The 22720-nt window shown below is 41.0% G+C and overlaps 2 protein-coding genes across 2 annotated transcripts in view; one reads left to right on the forward strand and one right to left on the reverse strand.

The window, feature by feature from the left end:
• Nucleotides 1–17924, forward strand: part of obscnb (obscurin, cytoskeletal calmodulin and titin-interacting RhoGEF b) — a gene marked incomplete at its 5' end in the record, with an annotated part of 50390 nt that extends 32466 nt beyond the window's left edge. Inside the window, 35 exons of the mRNA XM_084546604.1 lie at nucleotides 294–551; nucleotides 792–1058; nucleotides 1213–1485; nucleotides 3476–3742; nucleotides 3930–4205; nucleotides 4323–4595; nucleotides 4907–5197; nucleotides 5562–6896; nucleotides 7071–7352; nucleotides 7498–7579; nucleotides 7689–7810; nucleotides 7890–8087; nucleotides 8193–8225; nucleotides 8324–8422; nucleotides 8546–8764; nucleotides 8886–8919; nucleotides 9033–9085; nucleotides 9200–9298; nucleotides 10341–10397; nucleotides 11207–11346; nucleotides 11827–12027; nucleotides 12128–12204; nucleotides 12278–12448; nucleotides 12564–12723; nucleotides 13245–13361; nucleotides 13515–13679; nucleotides 13772–13930; nucleotides 14027–14204; nucleotides 14317–14430; nucleotides 14541–14708; nucleotides 14912–15014; nucleotides 15130–15259; nucleotides 15697–15790; nucleotides 15997–16039; nucleotides 16797–17924. Coding sequence (XP_084402730.1) covers nucleotides 294–551; nucleotides 792–1058; nucleotides 1213–1485; nucleotides 3476–3742; nucleotides 3930–4205; nucleotides 4323–4595; nucleotides 4907–5197; nucleotides 5562–6896; nucleotides 7071–7352; nucleotides 7498–7579; nucleotides 7689–7810; nucleotides 7890–8087; nucleotides 8193–8225; nucleotides 8324–8422; nucleotides 8546–8764; nucleotides 8886–8919; nucleotides 9033–9085; nucleotides 9200–9298; nucleotides 10341–10397; nucleotides 11207–11346; nucleotides 11827–12027; nucleotides 12128–12204; nucleotides 12278–12448; nucleotides 12564–12723; nucleotides 13245–13361; nucleotides 13515–13679; nucleotides 13772–13930; nucleotides 14027–14204; nucleotides 14317–14430; nucleotides 14541–14708; nucleotides 14912–15014; nucleotides 15130–15259; nucleotides 15697–15790; nucleotides 15997–16039; nucleotides 16797–17907 — 7649 coding nt within the window. The 3' untranslated portion in view covers nucleotides 17908–17924. The remainder of the gene's footprint in view (nucleotides 1–293; nucleotides 552–791; nucleotides 1059–1212; nucleotides 1486–3475; nucleotides 3743–3929; nucleotides 4206–4322; nucleotides 4596–4906; nucleotides 5198–5561; nucleotides 6897–7070; nucleotides 7353–7497; nucleotides 7580–7688; nucleotides 7811–7889; nucleotides 8088–8192; nucleotides 8226–8323; nucleotides 8423–8545; nucleotides 8765–8885; nucleotides 8920–9032; nucleotides 9086–9199; nucleotides 9299–10340; nucleotides 10398–11206; nucleotides 11347–11826; nucleotides 12028–12127; nucleotides 12205–12277; nucleotides 12449–12563; nucleotides 12724–13244; nucleotides 13362–13514; nucleotides 13680–13771; nucleotides 13931–14026; nucleotides 14205–14316; nucleotides 14431–14540; nucleotides 14709–14911; nucleotides 15015–15129; nucleotides 15260–15696; nucleotides 15791–15996; nucleotides 16040–16796) is intronic.
• A 1254-nt stretch (nucleotides 17925–19178) lies between these two features.
• guk1a (guanylate kinase 1a) overlaps nucleotides 19179–22720 on the reverse strand; it is a gene marked incomplete at its 5' end in the record, with an annotated part of 5504 nt that continues 1962 nt past the window's right edge. Inside the window, 6 exon segments of the mRNA XM_084547214.1 lie at nucleotides 19179–20535; nucleotides 21260–21345; nucleotides 21444–21528; nucleotides 21702–21862; nucleotides 21865–21933; nucleotides 22040–22081. Coding sequence (XP_084403340.1) covers nucleotides 20497–20535; nucleotides 21260–21345; nucleotides 21444–21528; nucleotides 21702–21862; nucleotides 21865–21933; nucleotides 22040–22081 — 482 coding nt within the window. The 3' untranslated portion in view covers nucleotides 19179–20496.

Here is a 22720-nt window from a genome sequence, read left to right on the forward strand (position 1 = left end):
CATTTAGAACTGTTTTCCTTTCTTGGCATCTTATAGCATGTGCTGTTAAAAGTAATGCTATCAAAATGCTGACACAAATATCTTGAGCTATATAATACTATAAATGATCTGAATATTAATTAATATCTGATTTATCAAATGTTAACATTATTCAACATGTACAGTAAAATTTGACAGTTTATAGTGATCAGTGCATGCATTCTTGCATGTGTCTACAGTATATAGTTGATGAAATGATCGCTGTATAGGAGGGAAGAGACTGCATATAAATGCTACGTTTCCCATATTTACAGTGCTAATATTAGAGAAGCCGCACAACACTGTGGCTGTAGAGGGTGAAACTGTAACTCTGGCCTGCACCATCTCTGACCCCAACGCCAAAGTCACCTGGATCAGAAACAACGTGGTCATCAAAGCAGGTCTCAAGTATGACCTGAAGAAGAATGCAGCCTTCCACCAGCTTCATATCCACAACCTGGTGCCCGAGGACTCAGGAACATACACCTGTGACACTGGAGATGAACAGTGTGATGTCACATTAACTGTGGAAGGTAAAGAACAATGTCATCTGTAAAGAAAATCTTTCCTGTTGATCAAATTCACGACGGGACCAAAATAGGACTGAAATGGACACCTGAAATATTCTTGAACTTCCACTTCCCTCAACCACACACCCAGTCTGGCATCAAAGCAAAATTTGTGTCTAGTCCTCAAGAAACCTCAACTAACTGTTGCCAAACTTGCCATCTCAATATCTTATGTCAAACTTTCCCATTTCACACTCTCACCAGGTGCCCCAGTGTTCTTCCAGAAAGAGCTTAAAAGCCAGGATGCCATAGAGGGTGATGATATTACCATGCACTGTGAGTTGTCTAAGTCAGGTGTTCGTGTTGAGTGGAGGAAAGGAGGCATCATCCTCCAGCCCAGTAAGAAGTATGATATGACTCAGAAAGGGTGCATTCAAGAGCTCTGTATACGGAATCTGGAGCCTGAAGACAGCGGCTACTACACATGTGATGCAGGAGACCAGCTCACTACAGCTTCTTTGGCAGTGCAAGGTAGTCTTCCTATTGTGCTGATGTATCTGTCTGGTCATTTTCTGTCTGTCTGATATGAAGTAGTTTTGTTTTGTCAGTCCAGTTGGCATGATGATGCTAATAATGAGTATGTTTGAGGCTCAGTGTATGCATATGTGTATGTTTCACTCAACAGTGAAAGAAGTCTTCATTGTTTCTGGTCTTAAGACCACGGACGTCTTTGTTGGGGAATGGGCAACTTTCTCCTGCCAGCTGTCTGGTAGGGCACCTGGCAAGGTGCAGTGGTGGCTGGATGGCACCTTGCTGGAGGAAAGCCCCTTAAGTGAAATAGGGCTGAGCGAAGGTCACATCCATACACTCACATTAAAAAACCTGGCCACAGATGACTCTGGCACTGTCACCTTCAAAGCTGGCAGTTTAACATCAACAGCCAAGCTCTTAGTCAAAGGTATTATATTGATAGTCACTACAGACTTTTAGACCCTGCAGAATTTTATTTCTACGTTCAAAATCTTTGTAGCTTGTTTTGAAATCCAGTGTTGTGTTGTTGTCACTACAATGTGCAATTTAACCAATGGCAATACTTGTTACTATTCTGGATTAAATACCTGGGACATGGGACTAAAATGTCCTTGTCTATGTATGAATAGCATGAACCTTGAAAGGTTGGTGCAATTCTTCATGAAGAATAAAGTTGAATATATCAGAAATAATGATGATCTGCAGGGGCTAAAGTTTTGTTTGTTCGTGGATTAATAGCAGATATTTTGATTGACTTTTCAGTACGTTCAGTACATCATGCATGAGCAGCATTGTTTGGCATTTTATTATGTTAATATCAGTAGGGTCTAATGCTGTATGCTTTAATATAATTAAAACAAACAACTGGGTGCAGCATCACGGCAAAGACTTTTTAAGATACAGCAGAGCAGCGGTACATATGTATTAGTAGGGAAAAATGTTTCTGTTTTTGTTTTGTTTAGGAATTTTATTCATCTGCTGTATTTTGGGCGGATGAAATGATAATCACGATTATGTTTCGCACTTTTGAGGTATGAATTATTTTTTGATTTTGTGGAACTATGTAGTACTTTTAAGCATATATCTATCTATCTTAATAGTACTTTCACTGTTGCACTATTACACAGATCTTTAACAACTTAAGAAGTTACCTGAAATAATGTTGTCAAACAGTTTTTGACTTTGGTGATGTTGAAAAGCTACAGTTTGTCACACAGATCTACCCACATCTAAAACCACAATATGGCAACGACTCAAGAACCACTTTTATAGTTGAACGTCTGTAATACAAGCTTGTTACTGTCCCCAGGCTCTACTTTGTCTGAGCCTTGTCAAAAACAACAATGATTTGTTTATAGCGAAACTCTGGACTAAAACAAAATCTATTGTGGGTGTGTGTTTTGATGTTGTTTGTGAGCACTGTTAACTGTGTGATAGACAAGAAAGTGCTTTTTTATCTTGGCTCGGTTAATTCTCAGTTAACTTTGTTGGCTGTTCTTTATCATCAGTCACCGATACCTTGGACAGTTTTTTATCTTTCAGACGCGCATTACTGGTGACTCATTTGGGTGTTGCTTCTGGTCCACTGACACTGTCTATTTCATGCTGCTGCCTTGACATCTTTGTGGTGGTAGTGTTGTTATTTTTTTAATTTCCTGCTGAATATCTGGTCATTTCTCTAAAGGACGACTCACATTAGGATTAAAGCCTTACATTCTAGTCTACACATTTTAATACTTTTTAGGAATACTGAAAGTCGTAAAGTTTCAAAAGCCTGAAGCATGATCGTGATTATAATAACTGCGTTAACTATGCAGCCCTAGATGTATCTATTCCCTGGTTGTTTAAATTATGAGCATTTGATGAATGAATGCACTCATAGAACAACAAAGATAAATTGGCTCTGATGATGTTAAAGTTTGATCAAGGTAGTATTGTTGAGAGTATAAAGAAATGTTGAATAAAGAAAGTGCTGCTCCACCCATCCAATAGAGGCCGGCTGCTGTCAAATGCTCTTTTTCCATTCTCCCTGACTGTTCCATCATACTCTCCACCTGCCCCTAACCCTCTAGCACTAAAACTTCTAACTCTCCTACACCTACCATGAGTTTGGATTTCAGTCCATGTATCACCCCCGCCTTTCTCATCAGTTGTGAACTGTGACTGTTGGACTTTTTGACCCCCCTGATGGTAATTCATCTGATTTAATGTGGACATATACTGTGCATTAAGATATTGCACCATGCCACGTATTATTTGTACTGTGCAGTACGCAAAAACACAATAGTATCCCTCACAATAGGACACAACATGCTTTTGGGGGTTATAAAGCCCACTAGTCATTCGGCATGTCCTGCTCATATCCTTGCATTTCATGGCCACACCCTGAATCTATGACCCCCTGATCCCAACCTCAGATCCCACAGTTGAAGTGGTGAGTGAGATGGAAGACCTTCGAGTAGTTGAAAACCAACCGGCCGAGTTCATCTGCCAGTATTCAAGGCCAGTCAAGGCTCAGTGGAAGAAAGATGGGCAGCCTTTGCAGCCTGATGGCCAAAGGGTGGTAGTGGAGCAGGACTGGAATGTGGCTCGCTTGTACATTAGCCGTGTGTCCGCTGAGGACAGGGGCACATACTCCTGTGAGGCAGATGGCACCTGTGTGGTCGCTTCACTTCATGTGGAAGGTGAGCTTCCCTCCACATGGAAAGAGCACCAGGCTTTAGGGAATCTCTAATACTCCCTTACACCAAATCAAATAATCTGATATTTTTTCACATAATAATTTCCCATTGTTGTCAGGAAGTTACAAATTTTATTTTTTATAAATATTTTTCAATCGTGCTCTCTTCTTTTTCTCTTTGCTTTCTACAGCCAAACCCATTAGCATTGTTCAGGGCCTGGAGAATGCGGAAACCTTTGATGGAGGTGAAGCGCTGTTTGAGTGTGCCCTCTCTCGTCCTGAGAACAAAGACTGCCGTTGGCTTCTTGATGGGAAACCAGTGAAAGAATCACCCAATGCTGAGATAGTGTCATTTGAGAGTGGTCGGCGCCATCTGCTCCTGCTGAAAGAGTTGCATGCTAAGGACAGTTGCACAGTGACCTTTAAAGCTGGCACAGCTTCCACGTCTGCCCAGCTCTCTGTGAAAGGTGAGTCCTCCAGATTAATGCCTTTCACTTATTATTTATTGTGAATTTTGTGTTCCTGTATGATAAACTTAAATTGATAACATGTGATTTTTGTGATTTTCTTATTTCTGTTATAAGGCTGGCAACTGGACATTGTGAAGGGTTTGGAGGACAAAGTGGCTGCAGTGGGAGAAAAGGTTGAGTTTTGCGTTGAGCTGACTGAGCCTGTCCCTGTAGCAGAAGTGACCTGGTATGCTAATGGAGTTGAGCTGAAGCCCAGTGATCTCTGGGGTATGAGGGCTGATGGCTGTTCCTATCGCCTTGTCCTGAGGCAGGCACCTCTTTTGCCCCAGCAGGAAATTACATTTGCAGCAAGAGATGCTCTCTCTTTGGCCAAGCTCACCATAATCAGTAAGTGTGGTGGCAGCTCTTATAGTAATTTACTGTCTTTTGAAAATTGTTTTTAGATGGTAAATGTTGTACAAGTTTAATCAAAAGAAAATCAAGAATTTCCTACCATTCTCTACGGGTTAGGGTTATTCTCATTCTAATACTTCATACTTATCTCTTCACCTGCTTATTTATTCCCATTTTAGAGATGTAGCAATTCTATGGAGAGATAGTCTTGATACTAGAGAGAACAGTATGGTAGATTAACACTGATACGTAGTCGATTAGTGTTCATAAGAGTATCTTACTCTTCATTCTTCACTTCCCAACAGCTGTACCAGATCCCCCGGAGGACCCAGAGGTCCTCAGTAAGACTCAAAAGGCTGTCACTCTCTCTTGGTTCACTCCTCTTCATGATGGAGGGAGTCCCATTCTGGGCTACAGGGTGGAGATGCGACTGGTAGACAGTGCCCTCTGGCTTCCATGTCATTCAGAGCCTGTGTGTAACACAGAATTTGTGGCTGAAAATCTCAACCCAGGGAGTGGCTACAGGTTTAGAGTAGCAGCCATCAACAGAGCTGGGACTGGAGAGCCTGTTGAGCTTCCTCTGACTGTGCAGCTTGGTAAGTGAATGTGCACTTTTGGTCATTAAATAGTGGTTTGTTAGTTTGCCAGTTTTATTATTATTACTCAACTGATTACTGTTTGTGTAATGTTCTTGTCTTGTTGTAACACAGAGGCACCTACACAGCCACTAATTTGCCCAGGTAAGACACTGTGTTTTGTGTTGTTTTTTTAATTGTTATTTGTCCCTCAATTTCTACATTACTTAAAGAACCCTGCACACATTCTCATGGGAAATTTGAGGCATTTAGGCATTCCATCATGCTAAGTTGGAATAGGTTTAATTGTTAGGCTCAAGTACCAGTAAGCAGGTATTGTGCACTGTGTATCGTAACAGTAATTTCATTTTGATTATGTGTATAGATGCAAAACAGGAAGCGATTGAGACACTTGGACAGCCCAGTCTGCCTCCTGAAGCTGCAGAAGAAGGTGATCTCCATGAGCTGTGGGAAGCATCAGCAAAGAAACGACGCATGAGTCGAGAGCCCACTCTTGACTCCATCTCTGAACAACCTGAGGAGTACGGTAAAGGTGGTAAGAAAAAATCTGAACAGAAGGAGCTTACGTCAGAGAAAGTGGAGGTAAAAACAATAGAAAATCAGCAGACCAGTGTGTCTAAGAAGCATACAGAATCCAGCTTGCTCACCAGCTCTGAGGATGAAACTGTTTCTGGGGGTCCAACACTTGTGTCCTACCTCAAAAAGAGCAGTAAGACTGCTGTCACAGCGACCAATGAGTCAGAGACTCTGACTGCAGAAAGGTTCTTTGCACATTTCCAGAAGGTTGAGGAGAGAACAGTGCAGCAGACAGAAGTGACAACAACCACAGTTCAGCAAACAAATGAAAAGCTGGTGTCTTCAGAAGAGACTAATATCATGGAGATCAGCAAGGAGGATGAGCCGGAGCTCAGAGATGCTGCCATTAAGATTCAGGCTGCCTTCAAGGGGTACAAGGCTCGCAGGGACATGCGGCCTGTCTTTAAAGAGGTCTTCAAAGACCAGACCAAAGAACCTAATGGCACCATACATCTGGAATGTGTCACTGAGGGTAAACCTGACAAGGTGCGCTGGATGAAAGATGGCGAACTGCTGACGGATGGCAAGCATCATCATATTGACATCTACAATGATGGTACCTGCTCTCTGGTCATTACTGCCATCACCACCAAGGACACTGGGGTTTACACTTGTGAGGTCACCAACAAGTTTGGAGTATCCTCCCATAGTGGAAAAGTGACTGTAGGAACAGTGAGAGAATCATCAGGGCGGCGTCCACTGACGGTGGGCTACAGTGCAGACAGTGAGCCTGAGAGCTCCTCTGGTAGTGAGATGGATGACTCACTGAGGCAGGCAAGCAGACGCCTCAGGCGCCTGTTGCGCACTCGATTGCCACCGGATGTTGAGGAGGAAACATTTATGAGTGCAGAAGAAGGAGACTTGCATCCTCCAGATCCTCACTCATACCGTGAGGATGAAAATTACATCTACATTCGATTTGATTCACGGACAGAGGCTGAGGTTGCCTCTAAGAGGTTCCAGGAGATGTTTACAGTCCATGGGATCCCCGTGGAGACCACCATTTTATCAGCAGGGCCTTTCAAAGTGGAGCTGCGTATCAAAAAGATGGGCTACATGGAAGACGGCACACAGACCCCTACACAAGATAGACAGGCTCCCTCTTTCATGACTGGAGCACCAGGTAATGAATACATGGGAGTGGATGATCCACTGTTACAATCGTAGACATGTTTCACATTTTCAATATGGTTTCGCTTTGTTTCATTTTATATGTAATTCTGTATGTAATGTATTTACTATCCTATCAACATATTTTTACTTACATTTTTACTTACTTTTTTATCTTGTTGCTCAGCTGCCCCAGTCTTCTTGACAGAACTGCAAAATCAGGATGTTCCAGATGGATATCCAGTCAGTTTTGATTGTGTTGTGATTGGCAAGCCCCCTCCCGCAGTTCGCTGGTATAAGGATGGCAAACTTCTGGAGGAGAATGACCATTACATGATCAATGAAGACCAGGAGGGCTGTCACCAACTCATCATAACCTCTGTATTGCCCACGGACATGGGTGTTTATCGCTGCACAGCTGAAAACAGCAGTGGCATTGCAGCCACTAAAGCTGAACTTAGAGTTGACAGTAAGTGAATATACATTACATGTACAAGCATATGTGTTATAGTTTTTGCCTGTACCTGAATAATTTATATAATATTCATACGAGTGAAATCCAGACCTAAACTACACTAATCTGTGTAACACTGTATGCCAATCCTTTCCATCAGTGTCTTGCAGCTCAGATTATGACACAGCTGCTGATGCCACTGAGACATCTTCCTATGTCAGTGCCAAGGGCTATATGTCCAGGTGAATTTACCTTGAACAGTGTTTTATATATATCAATGAATATATTTCACAATCACATAATCTTGAGCGATATGAAATACTGGAGCACTGCTTTACTCGCCTCAAACAGGGAAACTGAGACCTTTGAGTCTGTCACAGAAGATGATCAGCTACCACAGGTTGTGGAGGAGCTTCATGATGTTCATGTCAGTCCAGGTTCACCTATGGCCAAGATGCAGCTGAAAATAAAGGGTCAGTGTATTAATTAATCTTAATTTTCAGGTAACATTGATTTAAGAATGAGATTTGTGAAATACATGCTCTCTTCCAGGCTTCCCCAAACCCAGAGTGTACTGGTTCAAAGATAGCCACCCTCTCCGACCTTCAGAAAGGATTCTGTTGTCAGCAGAGAGGGACGTTCATAGCGTGGAGATCCTAGAGGTGAAAAAGAACGATATGGGAGAATACTCTGCTTACATCAGCAATGCAGCAGGATCTGCCTACTCCTCCGCCCGACTGATAGTACTGAGTATGTATTCAAATGTGTGAATAGTTGATCCTATAAAATACAACATCTCATACATATCACAACTGAAATGCGTTCAGCTATAGTAACAATTGCATTGTGTAACAGATCCAGGGGAGAGGATGCCCCAAGATAAAAGAGGTAATTTGACATAAATATGGCACAAGTGCAGGTATTTCAGTAGATATATGTAATACACTGTGTGTGTATGCACTTTTTTTAACACTATATTTTCACAGACTCCAAGGAGCCCCTGGTACCACCCCGCTTCCTTGAGAGGTTTAGCAACAGGAAGGTGAAACAAGGAGCAAGCATCACTCTGTCTGTCAAAGTAGAAGGTTTGTTATGTAAAAATCATTTTGAAAACATTCTTAAACAAAGGAGCCTGATGTTTTCATCCCAGCCTCCAAGTTGTCCACCGTGCAGCATTACATTACCTTCACACCAGTTCACTCTTTCAGGGTCTCCTACACCTATGGTCTCCTGGCTAAAGGAGGAATCACTGGAGGATGTCCTGTGGATCAAGCCTGATACCAAGGGATACAAAATAGCAAGTTCTGGGCGCCAGCACAGCCTCATTTTGATGGATGTAGGCACAGAGTACACTGGCGCCTACACCTGTATCGCCACAAATAGAGCAGGACAGTCCATCTGTACCGCTCACCTCGAGGTGGATGACAGTAAGGAAAACTATACCATGACGGCAGTTTATATTGAAATTATATGGTTAATGAGTATATCATAAAATTAGAAAACACTGAGTAGAGTTTGTCTCTAACTGTGGCCCCCTTCTCTCTGTAGCATCCCAAACAAAGAAAGAGACCAAAGCCTCAGAGTAAGTTTTTCTTAAAGATGCACGAAGTGAGCAGTACCTGAATCGTGTATAAAGTACATTTTTAGATACGAGCAAATACATGAGAATAAAATACAACACTGAATTTTCCTCAGGGTTCTTGGGATTAAAGTCAGTCCTCCTGAAGATGAAGCTAGTAGAGGAAATGGTAAGTCATGTCACCTAAAACCCTGCCATATATCATTGCTCGTTATTTATAATACATAGTAATAAATGCTGAAATATATATATGGTGTTCTTTCCTTTTTGTGCACACCTTAAGAGGGTAAAATACCTTACCTAGGTGAAGTAGGTACAGAGGAATTCCTCATGAAACTCACCTCTCAGATCACTGAAATGGTATCAGCCAAGATCACCCAAGGTAAGTGTATGCTATGGACTAATCCGTCTATACTATTAAGTTATTATTTTAGTTTAAAAGCTTCTTAGTTACAGTTTACAGTACTTTCTACAAGAAATATTGAGCAATGTTATAATAAGCCTTGGGGCATTGCAGAAGGGAGGTACATCAGGATTGTTCAAGTCTGGTCTCAATCAAAACAATGATTTTGTTAGCATTTGACTGCAGCTCACTCCTAAAAAGTGCATCAGTGATAAAGTAATGCAAAAACATTGTTGAATATATTGTTTTAGCTTGGTTACATTAATTCGGTCTTCAAATAAAACCATTGAGAACATGGACAAAAACACTGAAAGGTGTTTTAGCTTCAGGCTAGCTTGGAAGCTAGCCAGATGTGAATGTTTGACACTTTACCTGCATGTACAACTAATATCCAACTCTGGTGTTAAAGTGCAATGAAAATCAGTCATTTAATGTTTTATTAATTCTTAAATGTGTAATTATGTTTTCACCATGGATGCATCAGCCATACGGATCGAATAACATTTAAGATTTTTGTTCCAGCCAAAGATTATACCAGATGATTTCAGTAGTGGCTGTTCAATCACAGGAACCATTTGTCACATGTGGTTGGAATAAAAATCTGGAGGTTGCCTGTCTCTATTGCCCCAGCTATGACTGCCTTTGCTTATGCTAAGTAATTTGTACAGCATGAATAACACGCTTCTGTTTTTAATCCTTTGTTAAATATTAGTCAGGTTTGACTGAACTCAGTGAATTCATGTTGTATATTCAAGATTTGTGAAAGTGATTTTCAATCTTACTGCTTAATCACTTAAATTCTTGAATTGAATATCACTTTTCAATCAGTTTGGAGTTGACCCAAAACCTGACAGTGTTCTGTCTCTGCGTTTCTAGAGCTTCCTATTCAGCATGCTTTGTTATATCCATGCATATATGACTGAAACATCTCACTGCTTCATACAGACACCATTTCCTAACCACCCATCAAGTACCAGTCCCTCCAATTAAATGCTCATCCAATCATTAATTTGTTATTCAGACAGTTTACAGAATCATGAAGTGCTCCAGTGGATGAAATCTTGGCCCAAAACTACCAGTATGTATCCCAAGTGCATCAGCATCACAGTTTATATACCTTTTTCTATTGAGATATTTTTTGTAGCATCAGATAGTTAAGCTTACATTATCTTTTACATACAGGAAAATATCAAATTTTTAGTTGCATTCACAACATTTTCCTCTATTTTCCTTTCCTCTATTAAAACGTTCCTTTTCATCCTGTCACTTCCACTTTAGACAGTATATCCTTACTCAACATCAATGAGTGTCCCCCTTTCTTTTCAAAAAGGTTTTCAAAAATGATTTTGCAATGACTTACAGCTGGAATACATGTTCACCGACAGACATGTATGTGGAGAACTCAGATGATCAGATGATGCTATTTGTACTTGCATGTTGTTGCAATACTAACACTGTAGTAATGCATACAATAGCATTAGAATGAAATGACTGTTGTGAATATGTTTTTCTTCATATTGCAAAACATACTTAATTTCTTTGTCCTAAAATCATAAAGGATGTGAAGGAGTAGTTATAATATTACCAGATAAATACAGAACCAGTAGATGCTTTCACCACTGTTGCTTGAAATTTGAATTTAAACTGGCAATTTCTGCCACAGACGAGCTTGACAAGCTAAATTGAGTTGGTACTAATAACTGCTACATATATTTACGCTGCAACTACTTGCAGTTTGATAACTTCTTACCTTTTTCAGACATTTGTTTCTTATAGAACATAGTAACCACAAAAGTTGTTTTTTATTATGCAATAATGGCTCATGTGTAGTTCATCACATAACTTACCTGTCTTCTTCCGACTGCCTCCTTCGTCAATGCTACCCAGCTTCGTTACGCGTCCCAGGTGTTGACAGCGATGATGAGACCAAGACGCCATCTCCTTCACCTCATCATGGTCGCTCTCGTCCACCGTCTCTCATTGCTGACTCTTCCTCTGAGTCTGATGAAGGGGATGCCAGGGGAGAGGTGAGAAATTATGCACGTAGTTTATTGTGGTCATGAATTTTTGGACCATGTTTTGTTAAACGCCATATGGGGAAAAAAAAACCTCCCTAAAACAAGGTTTACATCAGATTAAGCAGCAGTGCTGTAGAATATGCAGACAGTATTTTTTGTGGAGACTACGTTTTTAGTTATTTCTATATTGACTTTACAGTACAGTAAGCCTGTACTGCTATTGTTGTAGTGTACCTTATTAATATAAACTTACAACCAAAGATATCATGTACAGATTCTGGCAAATGTCAGTCCAGTACAAAATGGCCTGTTCAAAATAAATTAACAATTTTATTAACTCAAGAAATTAGGACAAATCTTGCAAAGTGCAAGTATTTAATACACACTAAGTAAAATGGGAATGGAAATGGATTGTGCTAGAATAAGAACAGATTGACATTATATCGGTATGGCATTATTTGAAACCCTGTGTGCTGCTTCTTTTTTTAGATGTTTGACATCTATGTGGCAACGGCTGACTACAACCCCACCATAGCTAGCAAGGATTCCATCTCTCTAAAGGAAGGACAGTATGTTGAGGTTTTGGACTCAGCTCATCCACTCAAGTGGTTAGTCCGGACCAAACCCACCAAAACTACACCATCTCGACAAGGCTGGGTTTCACCTGCCTACCTGGACAAAAAACTCAAAGTATGTCTCAAGATCAGCTGATTTGCCAATACAAATTGCAAACCCTTTTTTTTTCATCAGCAGTAGTTAATTCCCTTGATACCTATTTAAAATATTACAGCTCTCTGCTGATACGGGGGACCTTCCAGAAACAAGTGTGGAGGAGGTGTCTGAAGGAGAATACAAGAAAAAATTATTGTAAGTAAAGCAAGTCACTAAACAAACTGTGCAACAGGACGTATCATAACCAGATGTTATTTGATATCTGTAGCCAATTGATCCAGGAATTGATAAATGGAGAATCAGAGTTTGTCAAGGAGGCAGATTTCTTTACTTCTCATCACCTGAAGCATGCAGACAACCCTGATGCACCACCTGATGTCACAAGCCAGAAGGATGCCATTTTCAGAAACGTTGATGACATCAAGTCCTTCCATAGCAAGTGAGCTCGCTTCTTAATTTCTAGTCATTGTAATAACTGTTATTTTTATTTTGCATCATTACCCAGAGAATCATTTGCATTCTCTTTTCATTTCTCTCCACAATTTTGATTGTAGGGCATTCCTCCCCAAGTTGAATGACTGTGACACAGATGATGATGTAGCCATGTGTTTCCTGAAGAACAAAGAGGGCTTTGAAAAGTACCTGCAGTATCTTGTAGGTCAGAGTCTGGCTGAATCTGCTGTGAGTGACAAGACTGTCCACCACTTCTTTAAGGTAATTTCAGAACTATTTGCAATGTAATGTATTAGGTACTAAAAGAAAATGTGTTTTGAGTATGGATTTAAAGGTTGTCAGAGAGTCTGTGTTTGGGATGCCATGCAGAACAGTATTCCAGAGATGGGGAGCTGAGCATCTGAATGCCATGAAACCCATGATAAAGTCAGGCAGGTGGTGTAATAGGTTGACTGGCCTGAGAAGGATCTGAGAGTGCTGGAAGGTGTGTATAATTCGAGAAGGTCAGACAGATATGGTGGAGCTTGGTTGTGAGGAGCCTAAAAGGAGCAGAGCTTGTACTCGGTGCGGAATTTCACAGGAAGCCAGTGGAGCTGCTAAAGAACTGGGGCAACGTGATCTTTGCAGGGGACGAGCTGTGGCATTTTGGACCAGATTGCTGTATAGTTGTTAAGAGTTGTTAACATATTTATGTAGCTCTCACCTTGTAAATACATAAAAAAAATGAGGTAAGTGTGGCTTTAGAAGTACTCCAATTGTTAAAATTACTTTTCCTCATATAGGAGTACACTGAAAAGGAGCAGGCCAGTGCAGACCCTGCAGGTCCTCCTGTACGAAGTATCAATGCCTACCTCCAACAACCACTGGAGAGGATTCAGAAGTACAAGGCCATCCTCAAGGTGACAGCTTTGACAGCGAACATGCATGCAGTCTTGTTAGGATTAGTTATTTACATTACAAGTGGGAACGCATACTGTACATGACTCGTAAGTTTAAGGCATTTCCTTTTAGACCTGCAGTTTTGTTGAAAATTTCCTCTGTAAAATTTTCAGGAGCTCATTCGAAACAAGGCGAGAAACGGCCAGAACTGCTGCCTACTGGAAGAAGCTTATGCAATGGTGTCTGGGCTCCCTCAGCGCTCTGAGAATACCCACCATGTCTCCATGATTGAGAACTATCCTGCCACGCTGGAAGTCCTTGGAGAGCCAATTAGACAGGTAATACATAGTTAATGACTGTGATGAAATGATAAGACGTTTTATTGGCTGTTTGTGTTTGATTGTGAATGTTTTTGTTATTCTTGCACTAGGGACCTTTCCAAGTGTGGGAGGGAGCTCCAGGAATCAGGACGTCCTCTAGAGGTCACCACCGTCATGTCTTCCTCTTTAGGAACTATTGTATAATCTGCAAACCCAAGAGAGACAGCAACACTGATACACAAGCATATGTTTTTAAGAACATGATGAAGGTCAGCGTTTTAATATAATCACTCCTTCCTTCCTTTACCACTATCTTTCCTTTTATGGTCTGAAATATGTTTGCTGTATTCTTCGTCTTGTTGCAGCTGAATAACATTGACGTGAATGAAACAGTGGAGGGTGATGATCGTGCCTTTGAGATCTGGCATGAACGCGAGGACTCTGTGAGAAAATACACTTTACAGGCCCGAACTGTCACCATCAAGAACTCTTGGTTGAGAGACCTCCGAGAGCTGCAGCAGCGATACAGCATGCCTGCATGGAGTGAGTGTCTCAATTTTACCTCACTCCGTCTAGTATTGCTGTGTCTGTCTTTTAGTATTTACTTATATTCTATCTCTGAAATGTTTCTTGTCATGATTAAACTCTTTCTCAGGTGCCCCTGATTTTGATGAAATTCTGGCAAACTGCACCGCAGAGCTGGGCCAGACAGTCAAGCTGGCCTGCAAAGTCACTGGTGTACCCAAACCTGTGGTCACATGGTACAAGGGTAAGACATCTGCTGAATGGTTTTTAATCATTTGCGCTGCTTGAAAATCGAGACCAACAGACTATTCATTAGTTGTTTCATCACTTCATTGCTTTACTTGTTGGGTGCAGATGGGCGCACAGTGGAGGCAGATCCTCATCACATCATTATTGAGGACCCTGACGGTTCGTGCACGCTGATCCTGGATAATATGACTGCAGATGATTCTGGTCAGTACATGTGCTTTGCCACGAGCTCAGCTGGCAATGCCAGTACTCTTGGAAAAATTACTGTTCAAGGTAAGTTTCCCAAATCCTGTAATACTAGACATTTTTATTTGATTATTGACCCCTACAAAGTGTTACATTTAGTTTGCTAATTTTATGAGGTATCAAAAAGATAATATTGATCAAGTATAGGAGTCTGTTCTGCTGCTTCAGAGAGCGTCGCTTCAGTACACTTTTCTTATGAATAACCACCCATTTGAATGAATTTCTTGCAGTCCCTCCTCGTTTTGTGAATAAAATGAGGAACGCTATATTTGTTGCTGGTGAGGATGCTCAGTTCACTTGTGTAATACAATGTGCCCCTAACCCCAAGATCAGGTACAACTTTACTTCCATTATCTAATCCTAAACTGGCACAACATTTTGATTAATTTTCTTTTAAAACTGACTGTGTATTAATCTTCTGCCCTCTGGCTGTGTGTATCCATTCAAGGTGGTTCAAGGACGGCAGGCTGCTGACCGACCAGGAAAAGTATCAGACCTACAGTGAGCTCCGTAGCGGAGTTCTGGTTCTGGTAATAAAAAACCTGACAGAGAGAGACCTCGGACACTACGAGTGTGAGGTGAGTCTATGCTACACTCAGTAATTACAAAGTAAAAGCATCTTAAACAACACCGAAACCATTACTTCAGTACTTTGTACAGTAGAAACCACTGCAGCAAACATGAATTTCCCAGTTAGGAACCAATTAAATTCTTCTTTTGAAAGGCTCTACAGTCTTTGCAGATAAGGATTTGGGCAGTTTATCCTTTCCTTCCTGGCATAAACTCTAAATCTCTGTCAAATAGGGTGGGAAACGTCTGTGAACTAACATCTTCACGGTTATTGGTTATTTTTAATAAAATTGCCACTTATTATTAAGGGATATGAAGGGAGATTTTAATTTTAGTCTTACGCTAATAGTTTTTGCACCTAAGAATTCATTCCAAGACAGAAAATATCAATGGGCTGCAGTAAGTCATATTTAGGACTCTAAAAATGTATCCCCGCTGTTGCCAGCTGTCCAACCGCCTGGGCAATGCCAAGTGTGCTGCTGATTTAGTCCGACCCTCTGCTGTGGCTCGCACTGGTGAGCAGGCTATCACCATAGAAGGTAGGAACACTGCTTTTATCCTTGTAAAGCGGCTCTTTTTATAAGTTCAGATTCTAAATTAGTAGAAACATAATCATCATTGGGCTTTTAATGCAAACTTAATAATAAACTGTGAACTCTTGCACCTCATTATCTACAGATGCAATTTTTAAGACAAGTCTTCTTGCTTTGTCCGTGCTATCTCATTTATTCTGTTTCTTCCATAGTTACCGAGCAGGAGACGAAGATACCAAAGAAAACCATTATAATGTAAGTGTTATCAGACTAAAATGACACCCATACATGAAGCACGTCTGCTGAAAGGTTGCACACTGAATCATCCTCTAGACATTTCTTCATATAGAGTTTATCTGCTGTTGTCGGATTACAAGTAGATAACATGAGCTGAAAGGGAAGTTGGAGCGCTTTTGATAGTGCGTGCCTCTGTGTCTGTCCCCATATATACGTTGTGTGGTATTTAAAGCCTGAATGCAAAATAATTCTATCATAGGGACGATGAAAGGATGGGCTGTTGTCATCAGGGTGCTATCTACTTTAACTGGCAACTTCATTACTGCAGCTCATCACACAGCCTTTATATTTAAATCTAAGACTTTTAAGTCAGTTTTATTTATGTAACCACATATCAGAGATCACTTATTTACAGCAAGGGGTTTTATGGTTTGTAGAGACATCCTGTATGCTTTGATCTTTGATTTAGATGAGGAAAAAATCCCTCATCTGAAACATGCTATGTTGTGGTTACATCCTTTTAAACCACATGCAAACAAATGCAGTATATGCCTGGATTCATGTAACTGCTGCTACTTAACATCAGTCTTTCCCATTTATCTTTTGAGGAGTCATCTTTTCTTAATTAGTTACATAGCTCAGTGTCACTTGTATGGGTGATTTATGAGCGACCGTTTAGGCCTACCAGCTTTGAGCTTTGGTGTGAAAACTACATACAGCCCAGTGTTTTGTTCAGAGGATCCTAGTTCAAGTAATATCTTTTTGTTTTCTTCAGTGAAGAGACTATAACCACTGTGGTGAAGAACCCACGTATGAGGAGGCACAGATCCCCTGGCTTCAGTCTTGCTGGTTCCCACCGCTCTGAGACTTCCACCCCTGAGCCCCCTACAGCCAGGCAGAGGAGGATGCCCGCTCAAAGGAAGACCACCATCCCAACCCTCTATGTTACTCAGCCTGAGGGAGCTGAAGCCAAGGTAATAGAGAGCAAGCCTATGTGGGTTGAAGTAGAAGAGGTCATTGAGTATAAGGTCAATAAGTCTCCCAGGCTGCCCAGGAGGAGAGGAATCTCACCAGCGGGGTCTGAGCGTTCAGCCACTCCCTCAAGACCCAAAAGGTCTCAGATGGAAAACCCAAACGCTAACAATTCCAACAACAAGCTGGTGGATCAAGCTCAAGCCGAGCTGCAAGGAGACATCAGCAGCCAGCCGCTGTCCTGGGAGGAAGAGGCTGGTGGTGTCTCTGGCTCTGCTTCCGGGGAACCACATGAGCTCTCCTCTGTTCTTACCCCAGCTGGAGAAGACAGCGACGACCTGGACGACCAACAAACTGTCATCTTTGAACCCAGTGATGAAGATAATGAGTGCGATCTTATCAGAAAACAGGAGCCTATAATCCTGAAACAAGGAGATCATGTTTTGACACTGGAGGACTTGGAGGATTACGTCCCAGAAGAAGGAGAGACTTACGGCTCCTCGTCCACCCACCATGTTCCTGAAGAAAAGCCCTGTGAGATCTCTGTGCTCCAGAGAGAGATTGGAGGCTCCACAGTGGGACAGCCGGTGCTTCTCAACGTGGGCCGACCAGACGTGGTGCCAAGGCAGAGGAGTGGCTTCTTCAGTCGCTTCAGGGAGAATCTCTCCAGCAGCCTTTTCTCACCTGCTGTCCCACAAGCCAGTGGCGCTCGGTCCAGGACGGAGAGGAACGTCCCCATCCAAGTGAGCCACGCGAAGCTGGAGGTGAAGCCTTCATACTGCTCAGAGGTGCAGAGAGTTGAAGGCGGGCAGCAGAACTTTAAAACCAAAGTGTCGACTCAGACCTACGGCTACACATCAGTTGGCAAACCTGTCACTCTTCAGATAAGAGACAACCTCTATCAGAACCAATAAAAGCAAACTAATTTAATTTGGTGTCACACAACCCTTTTAGTCTTAAATGGAGACATTTCTTCTCTTTAAAATGATAAAGACAAATCCTGATCTAACGTACGTTAACTACATTTGACAAACCATTCCATTTTAAAGCTGCCAGTCAGAAATAGGCTCATCCTGAGTTGTTTTCTTGACAAATGGTTGAAGTCAGATGGTCTCTTTAGACTTTAGACTAGATAAGTTGGATACTGTAGGGATAAGTAAGTCACTAAAAGCAGTTTTCAGTCCCGTACTGTTAAATTATAAACTGCTACATGACATACTCAGCATGTGTTGGACAGTATGTGTTTTACTGATAAACTGTTTCACCGTCTGAGTTGAATCTTGTAAAAGAACCTTTATTTTCAGCTATATCTTCACAAAATCATGGCTTTGACTCACCAGTATTAACCGATCCAGACATCATCCTTAGCGATGACTCTTGCTATATACATAGATTTTTACAATACATATAGTTATTTATAGTTTTTCCTGTTTCTTTTGTACCTTTCAAGAAGTATTGCATTTTACAGCGCCTTTCTGACACGGAAATGTTGCAGCAAATGGGGTGATCAGCGCACGTTTCTATTTTAGTGCTGCTATAATTTAATTTTAATAAGCAACACTAATTATAACCTTGACAACAAAACTGCGGTGACTGTTGTGGTCCCTGAATGTGTTGTCTACGTTTAACCAGAGATGTGTGGCGTCAGTACAAATATGACACCTCGACAGAAAAATCTGAAAATCTTTCTCGAGGTGAACTGTTTTACATTTTATGCATTTATCATTATGAAACAGATGTACCTACCACACCTAAACTGTTAACTGGATTTTGTATTCAGCCTTTTAGACGTTTGTGTGCCTGTCAATACAGTGCACTTTACTGCAAACTCAGAGATTATTTAGATGAGTGACTGCATGACCTTGCATAGATGTGTTTATTTAGATTTGTTAAAACCATCATGTCATGTTTGATTTACGTTTGTGCTCAAAAAATGTACTACCTATTTAAAAGTGACTAGAATAACTTAAAGACGTGTGGTGTTTAAATGTGTTTCACTCAGTTACAAGGATTATGTTATGATGTTAAAGCACTAACTGGTTGTATTTGCTTGAACTGTACATGTGTAGTTTTGGACAACAAACAAACATGGTTGAGAACAAAGTGTTGAATTAAATAAATGTACTTCAAAGACTCAAGATAACCAGCTTCTACTGTAGTTTTCTTTCTGTAGCACAGAGGCAAACGATTGAGTTTCTGTACTGCAGCATGTTTATTGAAGTTTCCACATGTAACATAGTCTTAATGTAAGTAAATACACGACTTTCATCCACAACAAGCAAAGTTTTATAAGAGCTGGTTCAGTTTTAAATGGCAAATCAGAGGACTGCATGCATTTAATGAGTAATGCTTGCACAATTTATTGGACAATTTAACAACTAGATGTCAATATCAGGAACACAAATCTCAGGAACAAAGGTTACAATGCGCCTGTACGTAATCACTTGGGTAATGTCCACGAAACTGAAAAGAAAAGACGGGCAAATTGTTTTTTTGTTTTCAAGTAAAAAGGAGTTTTGGTGTGTGCTTGATTCTACAAAAGAAGATAAACATGCCATCTAATCCATTAAAAGTTCTCCTTCAATGACGAACTGAAGCAGTCCTCTGAATGTCATTTGACTGTACAGGTGAAGCTGCAAAGTGATAAGAGTTACACAATAGAAAAGTTTTATAAATATACAACTGTAAAATAAACTGTTAAAATGTCTTGTTATAGATCCCCACATAAAAATAAAAAAAAAGCAAAATCCTAGTTTTTGTTCCAAGCAAAAATATTGATGGGATTTAATCCTATTAGAGCACAGCAGTATCTATGGTAATCCAGCAGAGTTAACATATTATCTAGCAATTTAAAAAAAAAAATAAAAATCTTTGAAAAACATCTACCAGCATTGGAATAATTGTATTGTTTCATTAACAGTTTAACGGTGACTTGCATGTATCCTCTGAAAGTAAACAGGCGCCGTGTTTTCCAGGGATGAGTTTTACCTCATGCAGGTAGGTGCTGGTGTTTCACCATCGACACAGAGGGACTGGTTGCACACACACACACAAACCAATATATCCAAGAAATGTGCTTTTGATTATGCTTGAAAGGCCAGTTTGTCCACATTATGGTATCTCCAGGCTGGTGAGAGTAGCTGCACGCTGTATGTCTGTGTGCGTTTATTTCCGTCTGACAAGAGAACTTCCTGCATACCATGCCAGTCACACTTCAAGTAAGAGTCATTGGAGTATCTTTACTTCGAAATAAAAATATGGAAAGCGCTTCCTGTCTGTTAAGAAAAAACAAACAATGTTCCACTTTACACTATGTTATTATTTGGTAATAACTATTTCTAATCACTGTGTAAAGCTTGTGTGTTTGTATATCTGCTAGGAGATGTTGTCTGAGCTTAAGAGACCGCCAACAGAGGGAATGTACATGACTGGAATGGAGGTCTGTGAGTTTTGAGAGGAGTGGCTGGATGCGACTGGAAGGTATCAAGATGACGCTCTCTCTCCTACGAAGTATTGTTGATCTTCTTGACATTGTTAATTTCCTACAGAAAAACAAAGCAAAACACAATATTGGTTCAGGAAGTACAGAATGAAAGAGAAACTGTAACTGTTGCTAAACAGCGCTCAGTGTGGCAGCAAGTGGTAATTACAGGAGTCAGGTGGCCACCAATAACTTCCCCAGAAGGTGTTGACAGGTTATATGTTCTTTCTGCTTTTAAAAGATGCATAATGTCACTTTAATTCAGTCTTGTGTAAAAATATAAATCAATGCATGTATGTTAAATGTGTGTTGATTATCTATTATACACCGATCAGCCACAACATTAAAACCACTGACAGAGATAAGTGAGTAACATTGACCGTCGTGTGACAATTCAATGTTCTGCTGGGAAACTTTGGGACCTGGCACCTAGACTAGACCAGACCAGACCAGGCACCCCTGACACTCCTTTTAGCCCCAGCAGAGTGCAGCCTGACACAAGCACACACACAAAAACACTTTAGGAACAACTCAAAAAGCACAAGGTGTTGACCTGGCCTCCCAAACTGATCAAGTATCAGTGGGATGATCCACAGAGGCCCCTCCCCTCAAAGGCCCTACACTAACAACATTCTGTTGCCAGACACCACAGGACACCCTCAGACGACCCATGTCCATCGTCTGATGAGTCACAACTGTTTAGGAGGCACAAGGGAGACCTACACAATATACGAATGGTCATAATGTTATGCCTGATCGGTGTAAAAACTGCTATAGTCTCTCACCTCAAGAACAGCGCTCTTCAAGTGTCCATAAGCGTCCTCCAGATTATCGTTGATGATTACGACATCAAATACACCAGGTTCTTTACCTAGAAGGAGACACAGTTTATGTTGAGTTATGATTTGAACATGTCTGAGTGGCTTTAAACTTTGAACAGCTGCGAGGAGAAAACCAAAAACTACTCACTGAACTCCATGTCCACCTTGGCTGCTTTTAAACGCTTCTGAAGGCTCTCCTCCGACTCTGTTTTCCTGTCTCTTAAACGCTTCTCCTGAAAAAAATAAAACCAGAAAATGGCTTCATTCAGAAAAAAACGGCTAGACCAAGTCCCTATGGTACAAAGAAAACTCAAAAGCCACACCCACAAACTCTTGTGTGATGGAAATGTGTGAACCTACAGACACATTTGTGGATTCGATCAAATGCGTTTCCATCTGTACTCACCAGGACTTCCATGGATGGCGGCTGGATGGAGATGTAGATGGGATTTAGGTCCGTCCTTTTGATGTTCTTCACGCCCTGCATGTCAATGTCAAGTATACAGATGAGGTTCTTGGCCTGGACAGCTTGCACGGCGGCTTTACTCGTCCCGTACATGTTCCCCACTCTGCGTTCTCAATGAACTCGCCGTTGTCGATGCTCGCCTGCATCACCTCCCGTGTAACGTAATGGTAATCTGACAGGCAGAGAAGGGGCCAAACAGAAGACGCGTAAGAAAACTACAAAACCGTTGACCTATGAACTGCTTTGATGGCCGCGGACAAGGAAATCGGGTGCTGTACCTCTGCCGTTCACTTCCCCGGGTCGAGGATTTCTTGTCGTATCTGAGAATGAACAAAAAATTTATTGTAATTTATCGGTTTCATAGCTGGTTAATCTCAAAATTATTTGATAAAATTAATTGTTTCGCTCATAAAAGGCCAGAAAATAGTAGAAAAATCAAAAATGTCATCAATCAAGAAAATGACCAGCAAATTAAAACCAGTCACAGCCACAGACTGTATGTAAAAGATCCACAGTGACACGTTGGGTCACCCATTGGTTTGCGGACTACCAGGTTGAAGCCTTGGATCATCTTGGATTTTGTTTTTAAAGTCAGACATGACTGAGTTTGTAAGACATGGAGGAGCTGGGGTGGAGTGAGGGGTACATCTGACTGAGAGCCCAAAGTGCGGCTTCCCAGTCACTCAAGACCAGACGCTTAATTATGGAATTATTTTTAGAATCAGAAGAAGTGAGTTTAGCTTAAGAAGTTTACTGATTTAGTATCGAGTTGATTTTTTTTAATGGGAGTCCTTTAGTCCCCGATGGCTAGGTTCTTCTTTTACGTACCGTCAATGGTAATAGTGCATGTAAAAAAACCAAAAACAAAAAAAAACATGTTTGTTTGTTTGTATGATTGACATGGAGTACACAAGTCAATCTCCAAGAAAACTTTGCTGCACATACTGATGAATAAGTCT

This window comes from Chelon labrosus (genome assembly GCF_963514085.1).
Source record: "Chelon labrosus genome assembly, chromosome: 6".
Classification (NCBI taxonomy): Eukaryota; Metazoa; Chordata; class Actinopteri; order Mugiliformes; family Mugilidae; genus Chelon; species Chelon labrosus.